The 11586-nt window shown below is 40.6% G+C and overlaps 1 protein-coding gene across 1 annotated transcript; it reads left to right on the forward strand.

Annotated features, from left to right (window-relative positions):
* The first annotated feature begins 2743 nt into the window (after positions 1-2743).
* Positions 2744-4957, forward strand: Kif2b (kinesin family member 2B). The gene has a single exon (XM_032913379.1). It carries the CDS (start codon positions 2828-2830, stop codon positions 4820-4822), a length of 1995 nt encoding a protein of 664 aa, XP_032769270.1. The 5' UTR covers positions 2744-2827; the 3' UTR covers positions 4823-4957.
* The last annotated feature ends 6629 nt before the right edge of the window (positions 4958-11586 follow it).

An 11586-nucleotide genomic window follows, 5' to 3' on the forward strand; every position in this document is an offset into this window, starting at 1 on the left:
TCTCTCTCTCTCTCCTTTGTCTGTCTGCCTGCCTGCCTATATACCTACCTATCTATCTATCTATCTATCTATCTATCTATCTATCTATCTATCTATCTATCTATCTATCCAGCTAGCCATGTAGCTGTATAAGAAGTTAATTTGAGGAAAATACTGATAGATCTTAGGGAGATCACATGAGACTAGGACTGAGAAAAAAAAAAAGTCCACACATAGGGGCGGGGAGATTTTTGTTGATGTGCTAGAGAGAAAAACAAATCAAAGCAACACAAAGAAAACATCGGTCCCTGATTTCTGCCATAAAACCAAGTTCTATCTGTTGAGGAAGGATAAGACCTACTAGCGTAAGAGAATGAAATATGGCTAGCATGGGGGGGGGGCTGGCCCTTGCCACCACAATTTAGATTTTATTATTATTTTTACAATATTACATATGCGCTGGCTTGTTTTATGTCTACTTCACACAGGCTAGAGGAACCTGAAAGGACGGAGCCTCAATTGAGAATATGCCTGATAAAAATTCATCAGTAGGGCATTTTCTGAATTACTGATAGTGGAGGGCCCAGCCCATTGTGAGTGGAGCAATTCCTGGGCTGGTGCTTCTGGATTCTGGAAGAAATCGGGCTGAGCAAGCCATGATGAGCAAGCTAGAAAGCAGCAGCCTTCCACTGTGTTTACATAAGCTCCGGCCTCAAGGTTCCAGTCCTGCTTGAGTTCTGGTCCTGACTTCCTTCAATAACAGACAATGTTGTAGAAGTTTAAGTCAAATAAACCCTGTCTTCAAATTGCTTTCACTCATGGTTTTTTATCACATCAATAGTAACCCTAACTAGACACATATGTACATTTTGTATACTACAAACTCATACCTCCTACTTCCTACTATTCCCATCCCCCCCTCCGTGTCACTGGGTCACCAGAAATCTCCCTCACATTCATTTCTGTACATTTTGTTTGAGACGCACTGAGCTAAACCTGGGCCATCTGTGTGACCATGTGTTTGGGATCTTCTGTGGAGGTTGGCGAGGCTTTGTAAGGTTCGGAGTATCCATTGGAGGCTACTATAACTGGGAATGAGTCTCAGTGGATCCAGTGTTTCCCTAACTCACATAAAAGTGTAGATGGGATACTCAAAATAAGAACTAAGGTGGCAGTGCATGCTTGTAATTTCAGCATTAAGGTTGAAGGCAGAATTAAAACCTCAAGGTCATTCTCCACTAAATATCCAAGTTTGAGACTAACTTTTGCTACATGAGATATATATATCCCAAGACCCTATCTCAAAAAAAAAGCAAGAAAAAAATAAGGTAGCAAAGAAAATGGCAGTATTTACACAACGCCTGTGAAATAACAATAAAATAATTTACTTAACGCACAAGTTTAATTATTACTAATATGGTCAATTAAAAACTATAAAATGACACAGTTCTTTTTCTCCTTTCCCCATTGGTATTCAATAATATATCTTCCCTCCAAATTGACATTTTTACACTTATCCAAATTATCAAGAGACTTAAGATTTACCAAGATTACTAACAACGATCACCAGGCCGTCATTTTTAAACAGAATTTATTTCTATAATGACCTTTGTCTCAAGAGAAAGTTTTGAGGACACTGTGCCGCAGAATGTTTCCTCACACCTATGACTATGAACACAACCAAACTCACATTGCAAAGGACGATGCATATCGATGGAGTGGGGTTGGGCGTCAGATGTCATCTTTATACTCATAATAGAATATCTGAAAACTAAATATACTTCTCACTAAATGATCTTAACTGCTTTGCTGCAAACTCTAACATACGTTTGAGCTACTTGTAAACATACACACACACACACACACACACATACACACACACACAGAAACAGAGTGAGACAGACAGACAGACAGACAGACAGACAGACAGACAGACAGACAGAGGAAAGATGGAAGGGGAAAAGACGGTGGGAGGGAGGGAGGGAGAGAGAGAGAGAGAGAGAGAGAGAGAGAGAGAGAGAGAGAGAGAGAGAGAGAGAGAGAGAGTTTTGTGGGATGGATTATGGAAGTCTCTCCTTTAAGATAATGAGTCCAGAGGTGTAATTACTGAAGGGGTTTGCTGTTGTAATTACTAAACTTCTCTCCAGATCTGCAGTGACAGGAATCCCAATAACACTCGCTTTGGAGCTGTCAGAAGCACTTGGGCTGTGATAAGCATCCTGTGTTTGCAAGCGCTGGTGTTGTACCAAAGTTCTGCCTTAGCAAACTGCAGTAGCGACCTGCTCTGTTCTACTTGTTCTGATTTTGTAATGAGAAAGTCCATTAAACGTGCATAACTTTATGCTGTGTGTGTTAGACAAGCATGGGAGGAGGTAGCACACTTAGAGGATTCTTCAAGAGCATCTTGTTGCATTTTTTTCCCTAAAATCCCAAATTTTTAAAAACCCTTACCTTTGTCTGTTCCCACTGATCCCCAAAGTGTTCAAGGGAATTTCATAACTGCTTAAACTGAAGTACAGAAGTCTCAGGGAGGATGAATATGTACAAAGCATAAGTTTGAATGTTCATGGTATTTACACGGGCCAAAAACCACATTCCCCATGACTTTTTTCCAAACCTCATCTCTCTGTCTCTGATTCTGTCTCTGTCTCTGTCTCTGACAGAGACATCTTTGGTCCCTTTATGACGAAAGGGCCTTCAGCCAATGCCCTGGTGCTTGGCTCACAAACGTGGGAGCAACGCACATCTATGCTCGAGCTCTGGACATTCAGGCTGGCTTGGACTTCGGTCCTGTTGTGCCAACGCCAAGAGGCTCAGAAAGTGAGCCCTGGTTACTCCACCATTCACCATGGCCAGCCAGTTCTGCCTTCCTCTGGCCCCACGCCTCTCACCCCTTAAACCTCTGAAATCCCACTTCACAGACTTCCAGGTGGGCATCTGTGTGGCGATCCAGCGCAGTGACAAACGGATTCATCTAGCTGTGGTCACAGAGATCAACCGAGAAAACTCCTGGGTCACGGTAGAGTGGGTTGAGAAAGGAGTCAAAAAAGGAAAGAAGATTGAACTGGAGACTGTACTTCTGTTGAACCCTGCTTTGGCTTCTACTGAACACCAACGGTCACGTAGACCCCTCCGCCCAGTGTCTGTAATACCCGCTACTGCCATTGGAGACCAGCGGACAGCCACCAAATGGATTGCGATGATTCCACACAGAAATGAAACACCCTCAGGGGACAGCCAAACCCTGGTGATCCCCAGCAACCCTTGTCTGATGAAGCGGAAAAAATCCCCCTGCCTACGGGAAATTGAAAAGCTGCAGAAGCAGAGAGAGAAGCGCCGGCGACTGCAGCTAGAGATCCGAGCTAGACGAGCCCTTGACATCAACACTGGAAATCCAAACTTTGAGACTATGCGCATGATTGAGGAGTACCGCAGGCGTCTAGACAGCAGCAAGATGTCCCGCCTGGAGCCCCCAGAAGACCACCGGATCTGTGTGTGTGTGAGGAAGCGCCCTCTGAATGAGAGGGAGACCACCATGAAGGACTTAGATATCATCACTATTCCCTCGCACAATGTGGTCATGGTACACGAGTCTAAACAAAAGGTGGACCTGACCCGCTACTTGGAAAACCAGACCTTCTGTTTTGACCATGCCTTTGATGACACGGCATCTAATGAATTAGTTTACCAGTTCACCGCCCGGCCTCTTGTGGAGTCCATCTTCCGAAAGGGCATGGCCACTTGCTTTGCCTACGGGCAGACGGGCAGTGGAAAAACCCACACAATGGGGGGTGCCTTTTCAGGAAAGGCCCAAGAGTGTTCTAAAGGGATTTACGCCCTGGTAGCTCAGGATGTCTTCCTCCTCCTAAAAACCCCTGCCTATGAGAAACTGGAACTCAAAGTCTACGGGACCTTTTTTGAGATCTATGGTGGCAAAGTGTACGATCTGCTAAACTGGAAGAAGAAGCTGCAAGTCCTGGAGGATGGAAATCAGCAAATACAAGTGGTAGGACTGCAGGAGCAGGAAGTGGGCTGTGTGGAGGAAGTCCTGAATCTGGTGGAGCTCGGAAACAGCTGTCGGACTTCCGGTCAGACCTCTGTCAACGCCCACTCATCCAGGAGCCACGCTGTGTTCCAGCTCATTCTCAAGTGCGGAGGGAAACTGCATGGCAAGTTTTCCCTCGTTGACTTAGCTGGGAACGAAAGGGGAGCAGATACTGCCAAGGCTACCCGGAAGAGGCAGCTGGAAGGAGCTGAGATAAATAAAAGTCTGCTAGCTCTCAAAGAGTGCATCAGGGCTTTGGGTAAGAACAAGTCTCATACCCCATTCAGAGCCAGCAAACTCACACAGGTACTCCGGGACTCCTTCATAGGGCAGAACTCCTATACTTGCATGATCGCTACAATCTCGCCCGGGATGACTTCTTGTGAAAATACCCTCAATACTTTAAGATATGCAAACAGAGTCAAAGAATTGGCTTTAGAAGCAAGGCCTTACACTCCAACGGACCATGAAATGCCACTAATGTTAGAAAACGGCAATACAAATTCGGAAAAGTCCCTTGAGAAGGATGACATCATTCAAATACCAACTGTACAGAAAGACGAAGAGAAAGAAAGCGATGAACTCACATCAACAAAGGAGCCAGCAGCTTCATGGAGCAGGTCCAGTCCATGGTGGGAGGCCATCCAGGAAACGGCTGAGGGAGTGAACTGTGATGTGGATTTTTGCATTGCGCAGTCTTTGTCCATTTTGGAGCAGAAAATCGGTGTGCTGACTGAGATCCAAAAGAAGCTCCAATTGCTACGAGATGACCTCCAAAAGAAAAACCAAGTTGAGTGACAGCCACGACCTGAGATCAGGAATGAGATCTTGGATACAGTTCTGAAGTTTCTACCTCTTGTTACAGTAATCTGTCCAAATTATCTAAGCATAAAGGTCCCCCTGGAGAGCATCTTAAAGCATCCTGGTCAAAAACGTGGTCTTCGCTTCTGCCTCTGTATTTCCGTAGTTTGCTTTCATTCTGTGTCACTGGGTTGTCTGCTATGATTTTCCCCTCCTCCTATCCCTACTGACAACTGGTGGTTTAAGAAACATTTTGATTGTTGTAACGGGGGTAGGGAGGTGCTGACATAATGTGGGTCACCAGAGAGCTTGCTAAATAGTCTATAATTCAAAGATTGCTTCCCACACAAATAATTACCTGGTAGCTTGAAAATTAAAATACCCCTGAGATTGAGACCCCCTGATGGAGAGAAAATAAAAAAAAAAAAAAAACAGCTACAATGAAATTTTTGCTGGCAAAGCAAAAATGCTGTGTGAATTAAAGAGAGGGTTCTAAAACCATGAAGAAGCAGGACTTGAAGCAGGAGCCAGTCAGATACCCAGCCATAAATCTTTCTCTGTTGCATGGTTGTATAGATTCAGATGGCTTCTGAGATCAAGCTATTCTGAGAGGAGAAAGAAAAGCTCTCGGAGAACGTGTCTGAGAGCCCAGAATTGAGAAGGTTTCTTTGTCGTAGCATTTAAGTTGTAAATTGTAATTACTGTACTGTTATCCCCTAATCATTTATCGGTATTTGTGGGTGTGCACATGTGCTCCCACATTGTAGCGTAGGTATACCTGTGTGGTTGTGGTTATGTAGGGAATTTTGATGGATGTCTTTAATTTTTTCACACGTTATTGTCATGTCACTGTTATGCTTTGTGAAAAAGAATTCTGGTTCAAATTGGAGCAAGCGGCAGGGGGCAGGAAAGTTCTCATATAAAGGACTATATAGCTCACAGCTGCTCAGAGCACATGCAAAGGTTGTGAGAAAATGTAATCCCTTGGGACAATTAGCTATGAGAAATGTCTTAGATGTGACGGTCGAGAAGGTGACCATTTAAAAGGAAAAATGTTGATTTAATATGGAAATAGAAATATAATAGCACACAAAAAATTAATGCCTTGGTATCAATAAACATGTGCAGCTTCATAGGGTATTTTTTGTCTCCAAGTATGTCAATTATAAAAATCATTCTGAAAAAGCAAAAATGATTTATTTACAGAGTATAAGACAAACCTGGGGAATTTGTGGACATTAAAGTGCAGCCTACATATCCCAGAGGCATATTTAGCAAAAAAACAAACAAACAAACAAACAAACAAAAACGTATTGTTTCAAACTAATATATGAAAGCTTGAGAAGAAGTAAACAATTACATGTAAGTTGATCAAACAGTAGTGGAATACTAGTATCTGGTGAAGAAGAGTGAGTATGAAACAGGATGAGCCTGGGCAGCTAGTCTTCTGAACTTCAGATACTTTAAGTACGTTTCACTATCTATGATTGATTTCTTCAGATGAAATTGTACACTATTATTAAAACAACTTCAACTATTTAAATCAAACTCTAATGTAAGGTGACTTTCATTTAAAAACAAATTCTGGCTGATAGAAAGAGGAGGGTGGTTCGGTGGGTAAAAGAGTTTGGAGTAAGAGTAGGTGAGCATGAGCTCAGAGTCCCAGCCATCATGTTAAGAATGAAATGCGATTAGTTTCGATAACACTAGCATGGGAGGGGAAATGGGCAGGTATCAGGAGACAGCAAATCTGAGTGAACGTAGCAAGCTTCAACTACAGTGAGAGGCGCTGTTTCCAGAAGATAAGTGTAGAGAGATGAGGAGGACCTTTGACATCTTCTAGTACATTATACAACCACTGGATGTGGGTAAAAAAGCACAAATGTATGAACACACACACACGCACACGCACACACACACACACACACACACACCACAGAGAGAGAGAGAGAGAGAGAGAGAATAGAGAGGGAGAGAGAAAATCTACCTTCACCTTTACTGAAATAATTTACAGAATCTTAATAAAATGAAAAGGTTTGATTTTTCTCCCTCCCCTTTTCCTCATCATTTATAGCAACTAATGATATTTTCTGTATCAACACCGCTCTACTTACAATTCCAACCATTCTGACGGTTTGTCATACAAGTGTAGATAAACTACTTAGATTTCAGCATTCTGATATTTTGTTTTCTAACAAGGATGACAAAGTGTACAGATAGCTGGTAAATGTTCAACTATTTTACAAAGTAAATTCTCCTGGGCAAGGACCAGAAACAAAATATACAAATATACACACATCTGAAAGACAGTAGTACATCAGTGTACAATAGCATTTCTTCATCGAGAGTTGCATGTTCACTGTAGATAAGTCATGTAATTAACCCGTTAACCCATTAACCCAAGAGCGGATACAGAAGTGTACATATAAACAGGATTTATTAAAACAGTAGGAATTAAATTGTCTCTCTTGGAATGAAATTGATTTTACCATATATCTTCATGTACTGTGAAGCCTTTTAAAAATTTTGACACTAGTCGAAGGAGAAAACAGAAGAGGGGAGAGGAGATAGTAAAAGACAAAGTTCGGGTGAGACCTAGCTTGTTCAGGGATGTTTCTTAATTGGTTTTCTAGTACAACGCAGTTATCCCTGAAACCATATATACACATAGCAAAAATGGACTCAGAAGATAGTATTTATATATTTTTACACATGTCTCTGTGTTAACAATAATAAAAAAGTGAAGCTATCAATCTGAGAGCAGTAGGTGAAGTAGTTAGAGGAATTTAATTAAAGATATTTCAAGGTATCTTTGGTTGGGTTTGGTTTTATATTTTTTGTTTTTGGTCTGTGTGTGTGCGTGTGCGTGTGCGTGTGCGTGTGTGTGTGTGTGTGTGTATTTTTCCAGGAATCTGATTTTTCATATCTGCATATGTAATTTAAAACCTCTCCATAAAGTATTCTGTCTTGCTAACTTTTATTAGTACCTCTGCTTCCCTTGACTTTCTACAATTCATCCTCAGTCAGGTACACATTATTATCCTGTCCCTTGGTTTTAAGAATTTCCTAGGCCAGGCCTTGTGGCTTACACCTGTTATCAAAGCAATAGGGAGGCACACTAAAGCAAAATTCTGATTTTAAGATCAGCCTGATACATAAAAAGTTCTAAGACCACCTAAGCTACATGGAGAGATCCTGTCAAAACAAGACAAAACATTTTTGTGAATCCATATGTCCCCTGAAATGATGGGAAAGTTGTTATCAAACAGAAAATTCTGTAATAAAACATACTCAGGGCACAAATCAACTGAATCTCACTAGAACGGTTGACAGTTTGCACAGATGCCCTGCAGTTAAAAAGAAGGATTGGAAAGAAAATTAACATGCTAATAAGATTGGAAGAAAAATTCCAGAGCTCCAAATCTGAGAAAAATACATACTCTTAGTACTTTGAAAGCATCCATTTACCCACGGAAACCTTGACATGCTAATTATAAGCTATGCTTATCTATTAATTAAAGTAGATTTTCTCCTGTAGTGGACAGACATTTTAAATTACTGCTTGAACTTGCAACTAATAAAAACTGGCATTAAAATTTTAAGCTAAAGATTTCATATCTGCAAATTTTGCTTCTCATTTTTAGCCTGCAATAACAAGTTTGGAAACTATTCTATTATTTTCATTTAGCCAATTATTTTTAGCAATCTCCATAAAGAACTGATGTGACAGACTGTATGTATGTGGTATATATATACATATATATACATATACATATGTAGTGTGTATGTTTTCATGTTTGTGTTTGTATGTATTTTGAGTAAATGAATGTTTGAATTTTTCTTTAAAACTTAATTATAGATGCAAAATATTATTTCAATATCATAAAAACAGTTACTAATGTTCACTTCCTAATAAAATCAATGTCAAAGTTGTCTGTTATTCAAACTAGCATATTATCCTCAAAGCCAGCCTGTCATGATTGAGTTACTTGTACAATTCTTTTTAATTCTTCAAACAAGCAATTACTCATAGTAAACCTTATCATTTTCTGGAAATGTGATTTTTCATGTCATTTCCTTTATAATCTTAAATAAATGTAATCTTAGAAATGTAAAAGGGAAAAAGGGACAGAATGGCTTAATGCTTTAAGCAATCTATTGAGCCAAGTCAGTAACTGTGAATAAAATCATCTAGGCCACCTTCTCGGTTCTGCATTTGAGACTCTCCTGACTGGGAGTGAAGCTACCCATGTCCACAGACAGAATAGAATGGCTTCAATGGTGCTATGATTTTAATGTAAGTTGTCTTTTCCAACTCCCATGCTGATAGCCAGTTGACATTGAGGCAATATTGAGAAGCCATCCTTAGATAAAGAACAAGTAGTTCATTACTAAAAATCAATAAAGATCTGTCTGGGGAGGGGGTAGACTGACACTCCTATTCTTTCTCAACTCACCTACTCTTGTCCTCATGTGCCTACCATATGATGATACCATATAAGGAATTCCCCAGATGGAGGTGCTTATCTTGGACATCCACCATCCAAAACCATGTTCTTTATATATTAGTCAGTGCCATGTATTCTGTTAGAGAGACAAAAGACGACACAAAAGGTAGGAAAAAGGCATGTAATTATTCTTGGGAAAATACATCATCACAGTAACAAATACAAAGAGCATTACCTTGAAACAATTGGCAAGTTTTGACATAGTTAACTTACATACCACACATAGGTTCAGGTTACACTTGGTCCCGAAGGATGAGAAGTGAGTGCTAGGCCATCCTAAAGAATATGAATCATTTATTTTGTGCTGTCTGCACATGGGTTTAAATGTTGACATCAGGAATAAGGTCAATAAACAAGAATTATCAAACCTATCATTAGACCCTGGGTTTGATTTAATCATTTGCCATCTGTTAGTTTGTGAATAAAAGCACATTTTGAACCTCTCTAGGTTTAATTATTTTATCAGACACTCTATGAATGAGGAAAATACTTATTATTACTTATTAAATGTCCCAGAATCCTTTGGGATAACCAATGTAGAAAATATCAATAAAATATTTTAATCTATGTGCTAGATGTCAAAGACAGAAACATGGGTTATAGTGATTCCTATCCTTAATGAATTTATACTTTAAATATGAACACAAGACCTTTCAAGAAAGAAGAAAAGATTGTTTCAAATTTCAAGTTAGGGATACATAGAAGCAGATCATTTACACAAAAGGATTGGGGGAGTTGTTACAGAATGACTGTATTACTTTTCTTATTGTGATGGTGACAAAATACCATCAATAAATGAAGGGAAGAAAAAGAAGGATAGAAGGAAGGAAGGAAGGATCGATGGAAGAAGCAGCTTATTCCATCCTGTATTTCAAGGGGATACATTCTGAGATCGTGGGGTATCTTGGAGCCAGCAGTCAAACTATGGCATTTTTCATTGCATTTGGCCATCAGGAAGCAAAGTTAACAGCAAGTGGAACCAGGCTATAAAGCCACCAGGACCACCCCCATTTCCCTAACTTCCTCCAGCAAAGCTTCACTTCCTGAGGGTTTTACAGTTGGCCAAAACATTGTGTTATAGGGTCAAGACAAAAATGTTCAAATATGTAAGCCTATCAGGGACATTAACCTTTTAAACCACAGCAGTGACACATCCTTGAGTGTGCAATGATGATGTGCTGATAGAGGAATCTTACAACCGAGATGAAACAAAGAGAGGGGGCAGGGAATCTGTTCTCCATGCTTGTGAAGTTTCTAGACGCCCTGAGTGTTTAGCCAATAAGATTCCCCTCTCAGACATTGCTTCCTGCAAAAGGTATTTAATCTCTGGTCCACCCTGAGGAGGTGGTATGCTCCCATTTTCCACGATGAACAATCAGTAAACACTTTGGAACCAAGGACTGTCTCTTTCATCAAGAATACCATGAGGAGCACCGAGAAACCCTTTGCCTACCTAGACAAAGGCTTCAATAGAAGGGCATCTCTGTGCTCCCAGACAATTGTGTCTAAGCTAAGGACAATCACAAATGAACTAAGCCAGAATTCCCCATTTCCCGCAGCCCCTGGCTTGTCCTCTTTAGCCCGTGAGCCCCCAACTTTGATCCCAACACCTCTGTGTGGTTTCCAGTGACTACTGGATAATGCCTTGAAGCTTGGAAACCCCAGCTTTGGCCTCCTACATCCTCAGCTCCATTTTCCCACCTCATGAGCAATGTCTCGGTCCCTTCCCTAAAGACCATCACCTGACTGCAGCACAAGGTAAATGCAATCTAGCACTCTTCATTCCACCTACCCAAGCAGTCATGACCAGCACCCCAGTGATGGGGCAAAATGTGGACCCACACACTGGTACTGTAAAATTATTCAAAATTCATGTGGGAATGATTATGCCTTCTATCAGCTTTATATATAAATATGTATATATAGTCCTTTTAGAAACACAATGACAGAAAGTAAAATTTTCACATGGACATTGGCACTTGGAGATGTTGGACATTGGACTTCAGTATTTTATCCCTTTTGTAAGTAAACAGTTACATGCCTGTTCTGCATCTGCCTTATTCACATCTCCAGCTAAGTGACTAACACAGAGCTCCACAATACATTTGCTAAGGCTACCTTCTTGATTTAACCACAGGGGTCGTCTTAGTCCTTTGTCATCTACTGTTACACCCATACTACACTGCGACCTACTAGTGACCTTTGGCTTGATAACTTGGGTTCCAGACATTGGTACTCAATGTTCAACGTTAT

The sequence above is a fragment of the Rattus rattus genome, chromosome 9, assembly GCF_011064425.1.
Source record: "Rattus rattus isolate New Zealand chromosome 9, Rrattus_CSIRO_v1, whole genome shotgun sequence".
NCBI lineage: Eukaryota > Metazoa > Chordata > Mammalia > Rodentia > Muridae > Rattus > Rattus rattus.

Bases quoted from the DNA above. Each gene is read 5' to 3' on its own strand.
- Kif2b (XM_032913379.1), top strand. From the start codon at position 2,828: ATGGCCAGCCAGTTCTGCCTTCCTCTGGCCCCACGCCTCTCACCCCTT.